Source organism: Rhinopithecus bieti, unplaced genomic scaffold (assembly GCF_001698545.2).
Source record: "Rhinopithecus bieti isolate Rb0 unplaced genomic scaffold, ASM169854v2 scaffold_1014, whole genome shotgun sequence".
In the NCBI taxonomy this organism is placed as follows: domain Eukaryota; kingdom Metazoa; phylum Chordata; class Mammalia; order Primates; family Cercopithecidae; genus Rhinopithecus; species Rhinopithecus bieti.
In genome coordinates, this window is record NW_016803499.1 from 2,324,164 (window position 1) to 2,346,376 (window position 22,213).

General features: G+C 50.5%; 1 protein-coding gene across 1 annotated transcript in view; it reads right to left on the reverse strand.

Annotated features, from left to right (window-relative positions):
• Positions 1-22,213, reverse strand: part of CPT1A (carnitine palmitoyltransferase 1A) — an 87,187-nt gene that overhangs the window by 50,113 nt on the left and 14,861 nt on the right. Inside the window, exons 2-3 of the mRNA XM_017885941.1 lie at positions 6,959-7,112; positions 4,345-4,484 (exon numbers count right to left, since the gene is read on the reverse strand). Coding sequence (XP_017741430.1) covers positions 4,345-4,484; positions 6,959-7,099 — 281 coding nt within the window. The 5' untranslated portion in view covers positions 7,100-7,112. The remainder of the gene's footprint in view (positions 1-4,344; positions 4,485-6,958; positions 7,113-22,213) is intronic.

Below are 22,213 nucleotides of genomic sequence, written 5' to 3' on the forward strand. Positions count from 1 at the left end.
TCCACTTTTTTTTTTTTTTTTTTTGAGACAGAGTCTCGCTCTGTTGCCCAGGCTGGAGTGCAGTGGTCATCTTGGCTCACTGCAACCTCCGCCTCCCAGGTTCAAGCAATTTTCCCACCTCAGCCTCCCGAATAGCTGGGATTACAGGTGTGTACCACCACATCCAACTAATTTTTGTATTTTTGTAGAGATGGGGTCTTGCCATGTTGCCCAGGCTGGTCTCGAACTCCTGACCTCAGGTGATCCACCTGCCTTGGCCTCCCAAAGTGCTGGGATTATAGGTGTGCCACTGTGCCCGGCCAGAAATGCAGCTATTTTGTGGTTTGTTTTAGTTTTGGTAACTGCAAAGTATTTTTTAAATAAAAACTAGGCATGCTTCAAATGATTAAAACACCAATATATATAACCTAAAGGTATGCCCAATATTTGAAAAGCACTAATTTGGCCAGGTGCAGTGGCTCAAGTCTATAATCCCAGCACTTTGGGAGGCCGAGATGGGTGGATCACTCGAGTCCAGGAGTTCGAGACCAGCCTGGGCAACATGGCAAAACCCCATCAATATAAAAATAAAATGTAAAAAAGAAAATAAACTAATTCAAAATAAGAAATAAAAAAAAAAGAAAACCATGAATTGAACACTGCATAATATTTAAGTGGACAAAAACAAATTGTCTTCAAGGTTACATACTCTTGCTCCAAAATGTGTATCTTTCTATAACCCATGAAATCTAGCACTGGAGTTTAACTGTAGTCTCTTTTTTAAACCTATATGCTCTTTTCTGGCCAGCTAACCTATCAGCAAACTTGGGTTTAGGGATTTCAGAAGCCATCTTTTAGATAATCTACATTTTAGATTACTGAAAGAAAAAGACCTATATACTTACTTGATTTGCAAAACTAAAAATATTTTAGCATAAACAAATAAATGACTCATTCAAGATTTTAAAATATAGACATATAGGCACTTAGATAAAAAACTTTTATCTAAGCAAAAGCTTTCTTTGAAAGGCCATGCTGCTTACAAGCCTGTCGGGAACAGACTCAGAGACAAACCCCACGTAACACGTATGACTCCACATTTTTATTCTTTATTCTTTTTTTTTTTTTTTAAGACATAGGGTCTCACTATGTTGCTCAGGCTGGTCTTGAATTCCTGGGCTCAAGCAATCCTCCTGCCTCGGCCTCCCAAAGTGCTGGGATTACAGGTCACTGCGCCCAGCCTGACTCCAGTTTTGAAGGCAGCGGCCCAGAGATACTGCAAGTTCCCTCCAGGACAGCAGCTCTGGAATGGCCCATGAGGCTGGAAGACGCTGGCCCTTAACCCGGCCTTTCTAAATTTAGGCCAGGGATGGCCTAGTTTACCAAAATAGGTTTAAGAGGTACAAAGAAACAAATCTTACAAAGACCCAGATTATTAAGGGCTTTAAACAGTCAACACTTCTAAATATAATCCAGTTTTAAGAGAAGGCCTACACTAGAGAGTAAATTAAAGATCTGGCCTGGGTGCAGTGGCTCACGTCTGTAATACCAGCACTTTGGGAGGACGAGGCGAGTGGATCACTTGAGATCAAGAGTTCAAGACCAGCCTGGCCAACAAGGCAAAACCCCATCTCTACCAAAAGCACAAAAATTGGTTGGGCATGGTGGCGTGTGCCTGCAGTCCCAGGTACTCAAGAGGCAGAGGCAGGAGAATCACTTGAACCCGGGAGGTGGAGGTTGCAGTGAGCCGAGATCGCACCACTCACTCCAGCCTGGGGGACAGAGTGAGACTCAATCTCAAAAAGAAAAAAAAAGATCTTCATTAACCCCACAAGAGAATGAAAAGTATGAAGGGACAGCTCCACACACGAGGCTGGGAGGCAGCTATCCACTGCAGGCCTGCGGGTTCTGGGACCTCAAGGAAGACAGCAGCCAGGCCTGCCCTGAGTGCCCAGGTCTGCCAACTGCTTTCTGAGTGACAGCAGTGACAGTAGTCCCCAGACAAGGAAGCTGGCAGGCATCCCAGCCAGGCATGCTTCTGCTAAAATGACTGGGAACTTTTATTCTGTCTCTTGCAGACACTTATAGAGGCCTGAGCCAGCGTTCCTGAGCTACCTCAAGGTTGCAAGCAACTCAGCTGGATGCTCAATGACTCTGGAGGGTCCAGGGGCTTCCTGGAGAAGGAACAGGATGTGAAGGGGTCCTCTGCAGACCCTTTGCAAAAAGAGGCAGGAATCAGGGTACCTGCTCAAGCTGTCATCAGGAGATTCAGACCATTAATCTGCTTCATCTTTTATTTCTAGTCAGCAGAATCAAGGCTGGGCACGGTGGTTCACACCTGTAATCCCAGCACTTTGGGAGGTCGAGGCGGGTGGATCATTTGAGGTCAATAATTGAGATCAGCCTGGCCAACATGGTGAAACCTCATCTCTACAAAAAATACAAAAATTAGCCAGGCATGGTGGTGGGCCCCTGTAATCCCAGCTACTCAGGAGGCTGAGGCAGGAGAATTGCTTGAACCCAGGAGGTGGAGGTTGCAGTGAGCCGAGATAGCACCATCACACTCTAGCCTGGGCAATGGAGCAAAAACTCCACCTCAACAACAACAACAAAAAATCAAATTCAGCCGTTAACTGTGAGTGAGTTTTCGTTTATGTCCCTTTTTCTGCCAGTTTATTTTCTTATTTCTTTCTGATTGAACAATATTTACATGCAAACAACCCACAAGGCGTGACTATGAAGATCCAGAGCTTTGATATTTAGCTTAGCCCTGACCTGGCATTGTGCCTTCCACCTGCAACTCCTGGCCCCCAAACAAAGCCCAGTTATGAGGAGTTGGCGGCTATTATTGACCTCAGGTGATCCACCTGCCTCAGCCTCCCACAGTCCTGGGATTACAGGTGTGAACCACCGTGCCCCAATGGCAAAAATGCCGTTGGTGTAAACAAGCAGCACAGAAATCGAATCAAACGCCTGGCACGGGCCAGCAGAGACACTTTCAAGGCACCATGGAGCTTTCAGATCGGAAAGGAAAACGTGTGTCCAAGTGCAAGGGTCACAGCTGCATGAGGAAGCTGAGTCGCCTCGCGTTCCACCGTCTCGACGTTCAAATGGCGATAAAGCAGTTCACGTGCATTTGTCTCACGGAAGCTTCTGGGGCAGGGGGTGGGGGGACCTCAGTGCTACACTGAAAAAAGCACAGATTTCACAGCTGGCGCAGAGCTGGGTTTGAATTCCAGCTTCCCCGCTCCCTCTTCCTGTGACTTGGGCAGACGCCTGCATCTGTCTGAAAGCTTCCTCACTGGTGAAAGGGATCCTAATGAGAGGTCACTGCAGTGCAGGGCCTGACCTTCCTAGATGGGAGTCTGGGCCATCTCCAGAACTGGATGGAATAACAGGCATCACAGGCGTGCAATAAACACGCGCTATCAACAGGCGGCAGGTGGTTGGAAAAAAAATAAAATGAACATGTGCTGAATGTTACCTAAGGTGTCTCGGGGCCTTATCTCTTGGTAGCAAGAGATAAGCCCCAGGAAAATCCAAAACCCTAGGGGTGGGAGTGACAGGGGGTCCCCTGGAGATTTATTTTTCTTTTTTTTTTGAGACGGAGTCTCGCTCTATTGCCCAGGCTGGGGTGCCGTGGCCGGATCTCAGCTCACTGCAAGCTCCGCCTCCCGGGTTTATGCCATTCTCCTGCCTCAGCCTCCCAAGTAGCTGGAACTACAGGCGCCCACCACCTCGCCCGGCTAGTTTTTTGTATTTTTAGTAGAGACGGGGTTTCACCGTGTTAGCCAGGATGGTCTTGATCTCCTGACCCCATGATCTGCCTGTCTCGGCCTCCCAAAGTGCTGGGATTACAGGCTTGAGCCACCGCGCCCGGCCCCCCTGGAGATTTCTAAACCACCCTGACAGAAAGCTAAGTGGGGGAGGTCCCTGCAGAGGACCGCAGAGCAGTCCGTTCAAGGGTCACAGAACTCTGGGATGAACAGACTCCAAGTGCAAAGAAATCACTACATGGTGAATCAGCCCCTTGAGCAGAAATTCCGTTTCAGAGCCCCACTGGCCGGGCTACGGGCACTGTCACTATTGGCCAAACCCTCGGGCCCTGACACCTTCCAAGGGGTGCCCCAGGGCCACTACCACTCTTCTCACCCTGGTCTTCGGAGGAAAGGCCGCAGGGGACGGCAAACTCCTAGAGGGACCTTAGCACCACCCAGGAGGCGGGAAGAAAGCCGACGTGAGGACAGAATCAGGAGCTTCACATCGAATCCAGAACAGTGACCATCATCACATTTGAAGAGACGTAAAAACAGCAATAAAATTGGTAACTTCCCAGACAATCGGAGATTTCGCAGGATGACTTACGTCGTTTCCAGGGTCCGATTGATTTTTGCAATTATTCCTAATGAGGGGTCGATCTTGGCGTACATTGTTGTCATCACGCCCACCACCACGATAAGCCAGCTGGAGGGGCTCGCCGGGTACACGCCAGTGATGATGCCATTCTAAAGACAGACACACGGGCCGTGAGCGGTATCCTCCCACAACCCACAGGACAACGGCGTTTCATGGCCCCCGGCAACAGGACTGCCGGGATGGCAGGCAGTGAGAAGAGGGTGTCGGCAGCGTGCCGACACCCTCTTCTAAGAAACCATACCCCACTAGCTGGGACTCTCCCCAGAGTTTACAGCCTGCGGCGGTTCCAGTTTCCTCCCTTCCACTACCTCTGAGCCAAAACCCACCCTGAAAGCTTCCCCAAGAGTGGACACCCCAGGACATGAGAATCAGCCCAGGCACTAGTTTAGCTGGTGAAGGATGTCACTGAGCCACCATGATGCCCTGTCCCCAGCCTGCTACTGTCTAGAACGCCCTGAGACCCCAGCTCCAAAACTGCCCCTCTTGCCGCCCCTGTGTCAGAAGGCTGCTTAACCTTGAAGATTTCATGGGAGGCCTCACTCCATGTCGAGAATTTGCTGTAAAATACTCCAGCCAAAAAAATACAAAAAGGATTATATCAAATGAAATTGGCAAAATTGTTGAACAAGGAAGGGGACGGTGGGGATGTGTAATCAGTCCTCTACACTCTTGTGTATGTTTGACAACTCCAATTAAACAACATTCTTACTAAACCATCCTAATAAGATATTGATTTGACCAAGATAATGGATTAAAAATGACCAAAGCAGGCCAGGTGAGGCGGCTCATGCCTGTAACCCCAGCACTTTGGGAGGCTGAGGCGGGCAGATCACTTGAGGTGAGGAGTTTGAAACCAGCCTGGCCAACATGGTGAAATACTGTCTCTAATAAAGATACAAAAACTTAGCCAGGTGTGGTGGCGGGCACCTATAGTCCCAGCTACTCAGGAGGCTGAAGCAGAAGAATCGCTTGAGCCTGGGAGGCGGAGGTTGTAGTGAGCCAAGGTCACGCCATTGCACTCCAGCCCGGGCAACAGAGTGAGGCTCTGTCTCAAAAAAAAAAAAAAAAAAAAAAAAAAAAAAATTAGGTGGGCATGGTGGTGTGCACCTATGATCTCAGCTACTTGGGAGGATGAGACAGGAGGATTGCCTGAGCCCAGTGAGGCTACAGGGAGCCGTGATCACACCGCTGCACTCCACCCTGGGCAACAGAGCAAGACCTTATCTCAAAAAAAAAAAAAAAAAAAAAAAAAAAAGAGGGGAGAGGGAAGGGGAGGGGACGGGGAGAACAACATTCCCACTGGGTTGAATATGATGGCCAAGCCTCTGCATCCGAGTTTCTACTTTCCCAGATTCCAAGGTGAAAAAGAGCAGCCCTCGGCGAGCCGAGCTAGTGCCTCAGTGACATCTCGGATGTCGCCTTGGTGGGTTATTTCTATGGGCCCAAGAATCCACAGGCTGAGCCCCAGGGACACCTGTGCAGCTGTGCTGGCTCCCAGGCGCTCGCCCACCTCCCCGCCATCCCTGCTGCCACCTACTCTTGAGCTTAGGGCTTTCCCAGTGGCCCACTTCAGTGCCACCCTCAGAGAAGGAGCACTGGGAAGTCCACAAACTGAACTGAGCTCCTGCTCGGGCTGGCGGGGGTCGGCGGGGGCATCCACTTTCGACTTGATGAACTTTCATCTAGTTTGCGTGTTTTCAAACATGCACTTATGCCTTCTATGATGTTTAAAATAAATTAAATACATGGAAAAACAAGACACTTACTTAAAAAAGAACAGAGTTCCACTTCTTTAGATAAACAGAATTGAGAACATGTGGACTCAACTGTATTTGAACTTATGTGAAGAGGGAGAGTTTCTAGTGTGTGAATGTTTTATCAACAAAGCAATTATTACATCTACTTGCTGAAGTTTGGAAAAAAAAATTTTTTTTGAGACAAAGTCTCGCTCTCTTGCCCAGGCTGGAGTGCAGTGGCTCAATCACGGTTCACTGCAGTCTCTGCCTCTCAGGTTCAAGCGATCCTCCCATCTCAGCCTCCTGAGTAGCTAGGACTACAGGTGCATGCCAACGCACCTGCCAAATTTTTGTATTTTTTGTAGAGATGGGGTTTTGTCGTGTCACCCAGGCTGGTCTTAAACTCCTGAGCTCAAGCGATCCACCCACCTCAGCTTCCCAAAATGCAGGGATTACAGGTGTGAGCCACTGCACCTGGCCCGGAAAAAATCCTTTTTGAACACGGTGTAAAGGATTCTGACTCAGACAGAAGATGTGAATTCTAGTCTTTACTCTGCCTTCTATTAAGTAGGTCGCTGGCCCTGTGAGCCTCAATTTCCCGGCCTGCTTTAGAGCATGCCAACTCCCTTTACCTGCCTAATGGAGCTGCTCCAAGCATCCAGTGAGCTAAAGTCTGTGTGACGGTGTCCCCAAGCCTTAAGTACCGTGCAAATAGGTAAGTGATATGCAATCGCCAGTCTGAAACACGTAGACCTCAATCGCTGCAAGAGCCCCGTTCTTAGACATTAAAAGGCATACTGTGTAGATTTCAACACATCTCAGCAAACCTTGAATCGGATGAACTTCTTCTTCCAGGAATGAAGTCCAGAGAGATAGATTTGTCTAAGAGCTTCATGGCTCAGCCGCAGGTCAATGCCATCCGGAGTGACCGTGAACTGAAAGGCCACAGCTTGGTGAGCTTCTGCCATCTTCAGGAATTATCTGGAAGGAGAAGGAGAAAATGTACCACATTTTCTGGGACCAGATACCAAAAAACCCCCATACAGAAGTGCCATTCCTTCTGAACTTAAGTTCTTCCTCCCCACTTAATAGCATCCAGGCCCGTGGTACCCCAACCCTGGCCCTGGACATGCCCCGGAACCACACCTCCAAGCCAGCATCCAGGCCCGTGGTACCCCAACCCTGGCCCTGGATGTGCCCCTGGAACCACACCTCCAAGCCAGCATCCAGGCCCGTGGTACCCCAACCCTGGCCCTGGACGTGCCCTGGAACCACGCCTCCAAGCCAGCATCCAGGTCCGTGGTACCCCAACCCTGGCCCTGGACGTGCCCTGGAACCACACCTCCAAGCCAGCACCAGCGTCCGTGCGTACCCCAACCCTGGGCTCTGGACCGTCCCCGAACCTCAAGCCTCCAAGCAGCAATCCAGGACACACCTGCTGACGCAAAGCCCATGGCGCTTCAGCAACTCCGCAACAGCACAGACAAATCTCAATCTACCAGCCAGGCCTTGGAGGCCTTGGAGCCAGCCCTTGGAGTGAAAACGGGCCTCTCAGCTCCTGACTTGAGCCACCCACTCAGTGAAGCCAGGTACTGACATGGGACAGTCTCAGGGAGGGAAGGAGGCAGGCTGGGGCGGAAGCTGAGAATTCATGCCTGGACCTGCCACATGTGAAATGTCGCCAGGACATCCGGGTGGAGATGCCACATACTGCCAGAGTGAGGGAGGAGCTGGGCCGGACGATATACCCGAGAGGTATCAGCACAGATCCTGTGAGCTCTGCCTCAATGACTCTGAAAGAGTAATTTGGCAAAACTACATTCCACTAGCTATAACCTTAGCTTAGAGCAATTTGCAAAGCAATCGACAATATGTATGGGCCAGGAATGATGGCTCACACCTGTAATCCCAACACTTTGGGAGGCTGAGGTGGGAAGATCGCTTGAGGCCAGGAACTCAAGACCAGCCAGGGCAACATGGCGAAACCCCATCTCTCTAACAAATAAAAAATTGGCCAGGTGTGGTGGCGTGGGCCTGTAGTCCCAGCTACTTGGGAAGCTGAGGCGGAAGGATCCCTTGAGCTCAGGAGGTAGAGGCTGCAGTGAGCCATGATCACACCATTGTACTCCAGCCGGGACAACAGAGTGAGAACCTATCTCAACAACAACAACAACAACAACAACAACAACAAAACAGTATTTACATACTATTTAGTAGGCATGCACCCAACTCCCATGGCCTGGTCAGTTTTAAAGGAATGGATCCCATTTTTGAAAGCAGCAAGATCACCAAGCAGATGTTTGCCATGGGCTGAAGAGGGCATCAAAGCAAGCAACCCTGGAGTCTCAAGGTTAACTTTTTTTTTTTTTTTTTTTTTTTGAGACGGAGTCTCACTCTGTCGCCCAGGCTGCAGTGCAGTGGCTCCATCTCAGCTCACTGTAACCTCCGCCTCCTGGGTTCAAGCGATTCTCATGCTTCGGCCTCCCGAGTAGCTGGGCTTACAAGCACCTGCCCCCATGCCTGGCTAATTTTCTCTATTTTTAGTGGAGATGGGATTTCCCCATGTTGGCCAAGCTGGTCCCAAACTGCTGAGTTCAAATGATCTGCCCACCTTGGCCTCCCAAAGTGCTGCGATTACGCCTGTGGGCCACCGCGCCCGGCCTCAAGGTTAATTCTTAGCCCCCTTCCCCATCAGAGCCTTGGCAGTAACCATGAGGCAGTCATCCCAGAAGAGGACTCTGCAAAGCGTGCACCCTGTCAAATAAAGTGATGTGACTGGCCCCCTCTGCATGACTGATAAGATCTCCTGGCTTCATACAGAACACAAAGGCACTATGCAAGGCAGCGGATTAAATATAGCGTCTGTAGCCAAGTCTCTCCAAAGGTATGTATCCGACGCTTGCTCAGAAATCTAACCTCTGATAGGAAGAGTCAGACTGGAGGTAATGACTGTGTCCTTTCCAGGAGTGAAACGCCCTTGCAGAGTGATCTGAGTATAATGAAGGACTTGTTTATTTTGACTCATTCAGGGTAACCCTGAGTCCTAACTTTCCCTAAGGTGCACAAATTTGTTTTTCTACTTCTGCAGGAGCTGAGATGGGCTGTCCTGACCCAGCCTCTCCCTCTTTGAGTCATAAGCAGCAAAGAGTGAACTCAACAAGGGCCAGAGGAGCTCCCTGTGCAAATCTAATGAGCGCAAATCCCACCCTGGGTTCTGGGCTGGATCAGTGGCCTTACGTTTAAAAACACTGATATAGCTGCACCTACAGCAGTCCCCGCTCAGCCACAGTTTGCACCTTTGTTTATTTGCTGTTTGTTTGAGACAGGGTCTTGCTGTATTGCCCAGGCTGGAGTGCAGTGGCACAATCATGGCTCACTGCAGCCTCTACTCCCCGAGCTCAGGTGATCCTCCCACCTCAGCCTCCTGAGGAGCTGGGACTACAGGCATGCACCACCATGCTCAGCTAATTGATGTATTTTTTTGTAGAGACAGGGTTTCACCACCCTGCCCAGACTGGTCTCGAACTCCTGGACTCAAGCGATCCACCCGTCTCCGCCTCCAAAAGTACTGGGATTATAGGCGTGAGCCACCCTGCCTGGTGATGGTGCTTTTTGAAGTCTCAGTTATCCATGGTCAACCACCATCTGAAAATATTAGATGGAAAACTCCAGGCTGGGCCTGGTGGCTAATGCCTGTAATTCCAGCACTTTGGGAGGCCCAGGCAGGTGGATCGCTTGAGGTTAGGGGTTCGAGGCCAGCCTGGCCAACATGGCAAAACCGTCGTTACTAAAAATACAAAAATTAGCTGGGCAGGGTGGTGCGTGCCTATAATCCCAGCTACTCGGGAGGCTGAGGCAGGAGAATTGCCTGAACCCGGGAGGCAGAGGTTGCAGTGAGCTGAGATTGCACCACTGCACAGCAGCCTGCGGGACAGAGTGAGACTCCACCTCAAAAAAGAAAAAAAATCATAGTTTTAGATTGTGCATCACTCTGAGCAATATGATGCAAGCGCCCACCGTTCCTCTCCCTCCTGCCCGGGATGTGAGTCACCCCTTTACCCAGGCTATCCATGCTGCCAACACTCCCTGCCTGTTACTACACAGGAAAAACCTCATATACACATCTGTCCCCTGGCATCTAAGGGGAACTAGTTGCAGGACCCCCATGCATACCAAAATCTATGAGTGTGCAGTCCCTTATAGAAAATAGTGTAGTATTTGCACAGAACCCACACACATCCTCCTGTGTACTTTTTTTTTTTTTTTTTTGAGACAGTCTCGCTCTGTCCCCCAGGCTGGAGTTCAGTGGCATGATCTCGGCTCACTGCAACCTCCGCCTCCCAGGTTCAAGTGATTCTCCTGCCTTAAACTCTGGAGTAGCAGGGACTACAGGCATGTGCCACCATGTCTGGCTAATTTTTGTATTTTTTTTTTATTTTATTATTTTTGAGATGGAGTTCTGCTCTTGTTGCCCAGGCTGGAGTGCGATGGCATGGTCTCGGCTCACTGCACCCTCTGCCTCCTGGGTTCAAGTGATTCTCCTGCCTCAGCCCCCCGAGTAGCTGGGATTACAGGCATGTGGCACCATGACCGGCTAATTTTTATATTTTTAGTAGAGACGGGGTTTCACTACGTTGGCCAGGCTAGTCTTGAACTCCTGACCTCAGGTGATCCACCCGCCTCGGGCTCCCAAAGTGCTGGGATTACAGGTGTGAGTCACCGAGCCCAGCCTTAATTTTTGTATTCTGAGACCTGGTTTCACCACATTGGCCAGGCTGGTCTCAAACTCCTGACTTTAGGTGATCCACCCACCTCGGCCTCCCAAAGTGCTGAGATTACAGGTGTGAGCCACCACGCCCAACCCTCCTGTATACTTTAAATCATCTCTAGGTTACTTACAATAATGAATACAATGTAAATGCTATGTAAACAGTTGTTATGCTGTATTTTTACATTTTGTATTTTTTCTGTTATTATCTAGCTTTCTTCTTTTTCCACAAATATTTTCAATCCTTAGTTGGCTAAATCCACAGAAGCAGAACCTGAGGATACAAAGCTGATTGTACAGGTTTGGTACTGTCCACAGATTCAGGCATCCATAAGGGGTCTTGGAATGTATCCCCCAAGGATAAGGGGAGGCCACTGTAAGTGTAAGACTGCCTCCTGTGGCCAACAGGGAATACAGCTCTAAACCACAGGAAGACACCACTTCACACTCAGGAGGACGGCTAGTATCACAAAGATGGATGATATCAAGTGTTGGTGAGGATGTGGAGAAACCAGAATTCTCATGGATGGCTGGTCAAATGGTGCAGCCACATTGGCAAACAGTCTGTCCGTTCCTCAAAAGCTTAAATACAGAGTTACTGGTCTGGCACTGTGGCTCACACGTGCAATCCCAGCTCTTTGGTAGGCCAAAGCAGAAAGACTGCTTTAGGCCAGGAGTTCCAGACCAGCCTGTGCAACGTGGCAAGACCCTGTCTCTATATAATAAACAAAAATTTAAAAAATTAAAAATTGGGCCAGGTGCAGTGGCTCACGCCTGTAGACCCAGCACTTCATGAGGCCAAGACAGGAGGACTGCTTTGGCTCAGGAGTTCCAGATCAGCCTGGGGAACGAGGGAAGACCTCATCTCTATTAAAAATCAAAGACATTATCCAGGCACGATGGTGCATCGCTGTAACCCTAGCAATTTGGGAGTCTGAGGCAGGAGGATTGCTTGAGCCCAGGAGGTGGAGGCTTCAGTGAGCTGTGATTGCACCACTGCACTCCAGCCTGGGCAACAGAGGAGATCCTGTCTTTAAAAAAAAAAAAATTGTATAAAAATAGACTTACCATATGACCCAGCAATTCCATTCTTACATATATACCCAAGAGAACTGAAAACATGTCCATACAAAAGCCTGCACATGAACACTCATGTTATTCATGATAGCCAAAAAGTGGCCATATGTTCTGCTGACGAATGGATAAATATAATGTGACCCAATCATACGGTGGAATAGTATTCAGCAATGAAAAGGAATGGACCTCTGACACCTGCTGCAACATGGATGGGCCCTGAAGACGTGATGCTGAGTGAAAGAAGTCACACAGAAGGTCATATATTGCTCATTCTGTTTATTCTAAATGTCTGGAACAGGCAAGTCTACAGAGACAGAAAGTACACTAGTGGTTGCCAGGGGCTTGGAGCAGATGGGAAGATAGGGAGGTAATGGGTAAGGAGGGGGAGTATCTTCTTAGGGTGATGAAAACATTCCAAAATTGATTGTGGTGATAGTTGCACAACTCTGTGAATATACTAAAAACCACTGAAAGCCCAGGCATCATGGCAAAACCCTGTCTCTGCAAAAACTACAAAAATCAGCTGGGTGTGGTGATGTGTGCCTATAGTCCCAAATACTAGGGAGGCTGAGGTGGAAGGATCACTTGAGCCTGGGAGGTCAAAGCTGCAGTGAGCCGTGACTGCACCACTGCATTTTAGCCTGAGCAATAGAGCAAAACCCTGTCTAAAAAAAACACAAAAACAAAAAAACAAACAAACTCACCGAAGTGTACACTTTAGATGGGTGAATTTTATGGTATATGAATATCTCAATAAAGCTGTTACCAAAAAATACTGTCTCAAGAAGTATTGTCTATTTAATGTCTATGCACCTAACCATTCTCTCCTCAGATATATAATAGTGGGGGTGGATATGTTATTCTTGTCTTCCATATCCCGTCCACCATAGTGCTCTGGCCACATTAAGGACTCATTCAGCAGCTATAAAAAAGAATGAAATTGGCCGGGCATGGTGGCTCATGCCTATAATCCCAGCACTTTGGGAGGCAGAGGTGGGAGGATCATCTGAGGAAGGGAGTTCGAGACCAGCCTGAGCAACATGGAGAAACCCCATCTCTCCTAAAAAATACAAAATTAACCGAGTGTGGTGGTGCACGCCTGTAATCCCAGCTACTTAGGAGGCTGAGGCAGGAGAATCACTTGAACCCAGGAGGCAGAGGTTGTGGTGAGCCGAGATCACGCCATTGCACTCTAGCCTGGGCAACAAGAGTGAAACTTTGTCTCAAAAAAAAAAAAAAAAAAAGAAAGAAAAAAAAGAAATCATGTCTCTTGCAGTAATACGGATGCAACTGGAAGGCTTTATCCTAAGTGAACTCACTCAGAAACAGAAAACCAAATACTGCATGTTCTCACCTATAAGTTGGAGTTAAACAATGGGTACCCATGCACATAAAGACGGAAGTAACAGGCCAGCTACGATGACTCACGCCGGTAATCCCAGCACTTTGGGAGGCCGAGGCAGGTGGATCACCTGAGGTCAGGAGTTTGAGACCAGCCTGGCCAACATGGTGAAACCCCATCTCTACTAAAAATGCCAAAAATTGGCCGGGCGCAGTGGCTCACACCTGTAATCCCAGCACTTTGGGAGGCCGAGATGGGCGGGTCAGGAGATCGAGGTCAGGAGATCGAGACCATCCTGGCTAACACGGTGAAACCCTGTCTCTACTAAAAGTACAAAACATTGGCCGGGCATGGTGGCGGGTGCCTGTAGTTCCAGCTACTTGGGAGGTTGAGGCAGGAGAATGGCGTGAACCCAGGAGGCGGAGCTTGCAGCGAGCTGAGATCGCACCACTGTACTCCAGCCTGGGGGACAGAGCAAGACTCCGTCTCAAAAACAAACAAACGAACAAACAATACCAAAAATTAGCCTGGTGTGGTGGCAGGCATCTGTAATCCCAGCTACTTGGGAAGCTGAGGCAGGAGAATCGCTTGAACCTGGGAGGTGGAGGTTGCAGTGAGCTGAGATCGGGCCACTACACTCCAGCCTGGGAGACAGCAAGACTCCGTTTCAAAAAAAAAAAAAAAACAAAGGCGGAAATAATGACACTGGAGATTCCAAGAGGGAAGGGAGGAAGCGGGGCAAGGGCTGAAAAATTACCTATCAGGTACAATGTTCACTCTCTTCCCTTTCATCGAGGGCACTCTGGGTACACTGGAAGCCCAACACCCACCAGTATGCAAAATACCATGTAACAAACAGGCATATGTACCCCCGAATCTAAAATTAAATTAAATTTTAAAAAAGACTCATTCAAAACAACTGTTACCTCACGGCATTAAGGACTTTCTGTTAATTATCTTTTAGGTATTACAAGATATTGTGGTTATGTTTTTTAAGAGACAGAGTCTCGCTCTGCTGCCCAGGCTAGAGTGCAGTGGCACAGTCACAGCTCACTGCAGCTCTGGGTTCAAGCAATCCTCCTGCCTCAGCCTCCTGAGTAGCTGAGACTGGGTGTGAGCCATGGCACTCAGGCAGTGGTGATTTTTAAAAAACTTTCCCGTCTTTTATCGATAGGAACTAACATAATGATACATGCAATTTTATCTTTTTTTTTTTTTTTGAGACTCTTAGGTCTCGCTCTGTCACCCAGGCTGGAATGCAGTAGCACTATCTAGGCTCACTTTAACCTCTGCCTTCCGGGTTCAAGCAATTCTCCTGCCTCAGCCTCCCCAGTAGCTGAGACTACAGACGCCCAACACTGCACGCAGCTGATCTTTGTATTTTTAATAGAGCCCAGGTTTCACCATGTTGGCCAGGCTGGTCTTGAACTCCTGACCTCAGGTGATCTGCCCACCTTGGCCTCCCAAAGTGCTGTGAGCCACTGTGCCCAGCCTAATTTTATCTTTTATCATGTCTGGGACTTGCTTCAAAATCACTTGGGGTGGGATGAATGGAGGGACGGGTATGAAGGAGCCACGCGTGAGAACTGGTGAAGGGCAGGGCCGCCCGAGCCCGGTAGACAAGTCTCTCTTCTATGCACGTTCACGATCTCCTGATGTTTTAGAATGTGTTGAATGAAATGAAACACTTGTCCACTGCAATCGGAGCTCAAAAATCTCACGTTTGGAGAGCTCCTCAGATACTCCAAGTGCCCCAGGTGCCCACCTCCCAGGAAGGGAAGCACACACTTCTCACCCCATAGCCCACCCAATACAACACGGCTGGTAGCAGAGAAATGGCATAACCCATCCAGCGCCAGAGAAGATGAAACCAGGAGGAGCAAAGGTTTCCGGGGCCAGAGTGTGTGGAAAGGTGGCCATGCCCAAGCCCCCTTACTCCATCCCCACTACCCACAACCTGGAAATAGCTGAACAATCACCACCTGCTTGCCCAACCCAACAGGGTTTTATGACCCTGGAATAAAAGGAAGAAAAGGAAAAGCAGGGCCTCCCCGCAGTGCCCACCTCCCCAGTACCCACCTCCCCCCAGTGCCTGCGCCCCCTGCTTCACCGAGCCAGTCTTTTCCAGGTGCTTCCTCTTCCGGCAGGAGGCCACGCTCCTGGCCCATGCAGGGACTTCACCTCTCCCCAGAAAGAGGGCACACCTGTTCCCTGGCTTTCACGCAGCTGGGGGTGGGTGCAGAATAGCAGCTTCGCCCACCTCTGAGTCACCGGAAACAAAGCTGGGGGACTGCAGAAGACGCAGCCGCCATGGCTTCACGGAGGCCAACCGACCCTGGTGAGAGCCACGCAGCTCCCGGGCCAGCCTCACTCACTCCAGACGTGGGGCAGAGGGTTCCTAATGTCTCTAAAACTGAGGAACTCATAAGAATGATAACCAGATAAAGCCATTCACACTGCACCCCCCTTCCCTCCCTGGCCCTGGAGGGTAGAGGGTACCAGACCAGAGTTTGAGAGTGGTCAGCACGTTTCCTGCCTTGACGTACCCCTGCACTGAAAGTCAACCTGAGGCCAGGTGTGGTGGCTTGGGCCTGTAATCCCAGCACTTTGGGAAGCCCAGGCGGGAGGATCACTGGAGGTCAGGAGTTCAAGACCAGCCTGACCAACATGGTGAAACCCTGTCACTACTAAAAATACAAAAATTAGCCGGATCTGATGGTGCGTGCCTGTATTCCCGGCCAATTGGGAGGCTGAGGCAGGAGAATTGCTTGAACCCGGGAGGCAGAGGTTGCAGTGAGCCAAGATCAGGCCATGCACTCCTGGGTGAGAGAGTGAGACTCCGTCAAAATAAAAAAAAAAAAAGCAAGCCAATCTGGCCCTCAGCATGCCTTTCTATAACATACTTAGCGCAAATGGGATCCCTCAAAGTAAATCGCGTCTGTGGCCTCACTGCACTGGCATAAACAGGACTGGGACCACAGGTGGCTAACCTCACCTTCCTGGAAACAGAGCAGCCAGCTGAGGCAGGTGAGCAGCTGAGACTGGGATGGGCAGACCACAAGCCCAGGGCCAGGGGCGCAGAGCTCTTCCGAGGGCTTGGGGAGAAGGAGTGGGGGTGAGGAGGGGGTGAAGAAGGCCAGTCACTGATGAATTCCTGGACCTCAGATAAGCCTCACCTCAGATAAGCCTCACAAAAACTTTGGAAGGCCAAGATGGGCAGATCGCTTTGAGCCCAGGAGTTTGAGACCAGCCTGAGCAACATGGCAAAACCTCATTTCTACTAAAAATACAAAAATAAACCAGGCGTGGTGGTGAGCACCTGTAGTCCCAGCTACTTGGGAGGCTAGGGCGAGGCTCCCCTAAGCCTGGGAGGTTGAGGCTACAGTGAGCCATGATCACACCACTGCATTCCAGCCTGGGCAACAGAATGAGATCTTGTCTGAAAATACACACACACACATGCCCCAGTGAACTTTACTATATTATACAGCAAGATTGTTTTCTATCTTAAATGCTTTAAATCACAAGCTACTGCAAACATGCAGGCAAGCAGAGAATAACACCTGTATACCCTCCCAGAATGAACAAATTTAACATTTTGCTGTATTGATTTAGAATGTCCTCCCCAACCTCCCTCCTGACACCAGTTTGTTTGTTTATTTCTGTTTTTGTAGAGACGGGATCTCACTATGTTGCCCAGGCTGGTCTTGAACTCCTGGACTCAAGCAGTCCTCCCTCCTTGGCCTCCCAAACTGCTGAGATTACAGGCGCCCAGCCCTGCAAAAATTTCTAAGATGCAATAGATACAACCTCCTCTCCCTGTCCCCAGAATGCGGGGCTCATCTTTCCCTACATATGTGAGTATCTACAAGTGCATACAGTACCACCGCACACGTGTGAGGCACACACAAATGCTGCCTACTCTGTGCACACTCCTGCAACTTGCTTCTCGTACACATTGAATTCCAAGCTGCCCCACGCCCACCCATGCAGCACTGGCCCTGCTGTCCTGCACCCCTCTGCCAGCAGGAACCAGTCTGCTCCTGTGTCCCTGCTGGGGTTCAGGGAACTTCTCTGTTCACTTTTTCACTGTTGCAAACAAAGAAGCAGACAGTAGTCTTGTCCATGTTGCAGCATCGTATTTTAATGGGGGTAGAAAAAGAGCATGGTGTTTGTGGGCACCCCTGGCCTCTGGGGCAGCCTTCCTCATGCCTGCCCTGCCCTGCCTGCTCTACCAAAGGTCCAGCTCCTTCCTGATGTGGTCATCCTGTCCTCTCTGCCCTCACCAAAGTCCCACCTGCTGCTCGACACCCCATCTCCCTGTGTCTCCCAAGTCAGCTTTCCCAGGGTGTCTGAGCGCCCTGCCCACTTCGCCAACACCGCCACATCGGCCCCAGCCAGGGGCTTCTTGGAGCGGAAGCACACTCCACCACTTTGCAGCCTGTGTTCCTTCCACGTCTGTGTGTCCAGAATGGGCCACCTGTCCGCTACAGCCAGGCCTGGGTCAGGGCCCTCCACCTCCCACCTGCGTGGGAGTCCCTCACCAGGCTCACTGCGTCTTCTCCTCCCCAGCACCTTTCATCGAGGGCAGGAGGCCAGAGCACCCATGTGTGACATCTCCCCTTCCTGGAAGACTTCCCTGGAGTCCTGGGCATGCCCTGCCAGGTTGGGCACTGTGGCTGGGAGCTCTAGCACACTGGGAGGAAGGGCCCTCAGGCCAGCTGGCGGCCGGGCCTGTGTCTGGATCCAGGCCACCGACACTAGGCAGCCTCTCTGCTCACCCCTTCGGTCCTCCTGAGGCTGTAGCGAGGAGGGCAGCAGGGGCACGGCATGGCCTGAGCGTGGGCAAGTAGGCAGCAGCCTCCTCGGGCTGGTGGGGGCTCTGGCACGTCCCACTCATGGTGTACAACTAAACCGTTAGTCTCTGTGGGCTGGTCCCACTTCCTGTTCCTTCTTCCTCCTGGGGGAGGCCTCCAGGCACACAAGCTGGCCCTGGTCCATCTGCTGCTGCCTTGGGCCCCTCTGGCTTCTGAACTAGTAGGCGGCTCCCCCTGCACCCCGGGAGTCAGCCAGCCCCCCAGGACTTTAGCTTAAACCTGAGCACACTGCACCTGACCTTCCAAGCACATCTTCAACCAGCCAAAACTTCACCAGCTGACAATGAATCTTGCCACCTGCCCACGTGCCCACATCCTCCCCAGGGTTTCTCTTACTGAGAACGCCGGCACCTGCCCTGCCTGGGGAGAAGTAGGGATGGACTAGGGCTGTTCACTCCAGTCCCCAGAACCTGCTGATGTGAAGGTCCCCGGGCTCCCATGTCCCACCAGCAACACATCCGCTCTACAGCCCAGCCCTCCTTTCTCCAAGCCACCCCCATACAGAGACTTCCCAGAGAGACCTGCCCAACTGCTCTTTAACCCACGTCATCCCAGGGGCTGGCCTATCTGCAGCCCCTCTCCTGCTGTGATTTTCTTCCATGCCCAGGTCTCAGAGACATATCACAGCCCAGGTGGGGAAAGGTGGTGTCCCGGGGGACGAAGTTTACACAGTGTGACCACTGGGATCCAAGGTGCACGGCAGGGCGTGCACCCGCGCCCCAAGTTCAAGGATGGCTAGAGGAGAGAACACTTTTACTGGAAAGAAAGGCAGAAAAGAGAAGGAGGAAGAAAAGTTAAAAGGAAGAAATAAGAAAATGCAGAAAAATACAGATGGATGAAAAGGCAACTTAACCTCTTCCCTGTCACTCACTCGCTCCCTCAAATCATCACGGAGCCCTCGGACGGGAATCCCAAACTAGCCCTGGGAACGGACTCGTGGAGGAGGCAGCTCTGGGTAAGTGAAACAGGCGGACCCTTGGGGGCTGTTCCTGACCTAAGACCCCTCCTTGCTGTGTGCCCCCAGGACAGCTATAGGGTAAATCGGAGGCGGTGGCAACACCCCAGCGGCCTCCACCACGCCAAAGACACCACATCGTCCGGCATTGTGGTGGGGCCGGGGACGTGTCTATTTTTACTGAAAGTACATAAATCACTTCTGAGAAGCTGCCACGGTAGCTAGGGCCTGGCCTGTGCCTCTGCCCCAAGTGGATGTGAGCTCTGAAAGGCTGAGTGGGAGGCCAGGCGCAGTGGCTCACGCCTGAAATCCCAGCATGATTTGGGAGGGCAAGATTGCTTGAGTCCAGGAGTTCAGGACCAGGCTGGCCAACATGGCAAAACTCTTTCTCTGCCAAAAATACAAAAAATTAGCTGGGGCCGGCCGCGGTGGCTGAAGCCTGTAATCCCAGCACTTTGGGAGGCCGAGACAGGCAGATTATGAGGTCAGGAGATCGAGACCATCCTGGCTAACACGGTGAAACCCCGTCTCTACTAAAAAAAATACAAAAAACTAGCCAGGCGAGATGGCGGGCGCTTGTGGTCCCAGCTACTCGGGAGGCTGAGGCAGGAGAATGGCGTAAATCTGGGAGGCGGAGCTTGCAGTGAGCCGAGATCGTGCCACTGCACTCCAGCCTGGGCGACGGAGTGAGACTCTGTCTCAAAAAAAAAAAAAAATTAGCTGGACGTGGTGGTGCATACCAGTGGTCCCAGCCATTCTGGGGCTGAGATGGGAAGATTTCGTTGAGTCTGGGAGGTCGAGGCTGCAGCAAGCCCAGATGTGCCCACTGCAACTCCCAAAACCTGGGGCAACCAGAGTGAGACCCCTGTCTCACAAAAACAGAAAAGGCTGAGTGGGGTTGGGGAAGTGGGGGAGGCTGAGCGGGGTTGGGGGGTGCGGGGTGGAGATCGCCCACCTGGAGCCCACCTGCCCTGCTGGGAGCTCACACAGACCTCCTTGCCCAGAGCACACTGGGTGCCCAGCAACTCCCAGGTAGAGCATGGGAGCCAGGCCATGTGCCATCCTGGAGGCTATGAAGGGACTCGTCACTGAGGTCTGTGCCAGAGCACTTAAGCACCTTATGCTAATCTGCTCTCGGAACCACACAGAGATGCAGAATAAGAGGCCCCAACCAAGGCCACAACCCCTTCATCACAGCTGTCACAAATCCACTGTCCCGTCTCCAGCTCACCTCTTCCGTGGTTGTTCCTACTGTCTTCCAAGCTCAGCTCTCCCTGTCACCTGCCCCTCCGCCAGGCCCACCAGCCTGGACCTATGCCACTAACTGGCTCGCAGCTGGGAGGTCTTCAGCTCTTTTTCCATTTCTGTTTTCTCCTTTCTTCATACTTAGCTTAAAGCTGCCAGCACTTTAGCGGGCAGCCCATGAACCCAAACTCCCCAAGAAATTCTACAAGAGACATTTATCAATGTCACCTGCACCGGCTGGCAAACGACCTTCACTTGTGAATTACGTGTCCAGTCTTCCAAATACACTTCTCAAGAACCTGAATCCTCGTGTCATCCGAATCGAATCCTGAAGACTACAGACAGTTCTCTGACACTGAATGCTACATGAACAATTAGGGGGGCTGGTGATAACACATCTTCAATTTTGCTTACGGTTATCTTCATTTTTACAACTTTGCTCAATATTCCCCAAATCCTTGGCCAATAAACTGCTCTGCTACTTTGTTTTTTGGAAAGTGTTCACTTTGTTCTCTTTCTCCATAATCAATTCCTTTTAATCAAAACCTTTCACCTCTTTCGAAGTCATTGGCCTATGAATCCTAACACTGGCCACGTAATCAAGAAGCCACCCACAACACAGGTCCTTATGCCCTTTAAGCAAACCTCCCCACCCCTGCACCCCCAACCCTGCAGAGCTGAGACAGGCAGGTGGCCAAGGAAAGCAGGTGAAAGGTCCGTATGATGCACCGTGCATTGCCAGGTTTCAAAACACGCCCAAGGAAAACGGAGATACGGGAATTGCCTCTGTAATATAAAACAAACAATAAAACTTGGTGCGTGATAACAGACTTCCAAGAAAATGGTCTTTATAGCAACTGAAATATGTAAATAATTTATGAGTGGGGCAGAAGTCTTCCAACATAACCTTGCAATCAACAGGTATGGCGATACTAACAGGTGGGTGGGAAGGTAGGTAGGTAAGACATACAGATTCCTTTTTGTGCTCTCAATAATGAAGATAAAGAATGTTCCTTTTTTTTTTTTTTTTTTTGCTCCATCACCCAGGCAGGAGTGCAGTGACATGATCTCAGCTCACAGCAACTTCTGCCTCCTGGGTTCAAGTGATTCTCCTGCCTCAGCCTCCCAGGTAGCTGGGATTACAGGCATGCGCCACCACGCCTGGCTAATTTTGTATTTTTAGTAGAGATGGGCTTTTACCATGTTGACCAGGCTGGTCTCGAACTCCTGACCTCAAGCGATCCGTCCACCTTGGCCTCCTAAAGTGCTGGCATTACAGGCGTGAGCCACTGCACCCAACTCAGAACATTCCTTTTACCAAACCCTTTGGCATATGCTAGACAATGTGACCCATATATATTTTTATACTGATGTATCTGACTAGCATTAGATCATTTAATTCTCGCTAGCACCCTAGGAAATGGGTAATAGGGCTACCTCCATGTACTAATGAGAAAACCAGGGCTTAGATGTCAAGAAACTTGCCCAATGTCACAGCCAGCAAATAGCAGGGCTGGGAATCAAACCCAGGCCCAGGCCCAGGCCAGGCGTGGTGGCTCACGCCTCTAATCCCAGCACTTTGGGAGTCTGAGGCAGATGGATCACCTGAGGTCAGGAGTTCGAGACCAGTCTGACCGATATGGTGAAACCCAGTCTCTACTAAAAATACAAAAAATTAGCTGGGCCTGGTGGTGTGCGCCTATAGTCCCAGATACTAGGGAAGCTGAGACAGGAGAATTTCTTGAACCCGGCAGGTGGAGGTTGCAGTGAGCCGAGATTGCACCACTGCACTCAGCCTGGGCGACAGAATGAGACTCT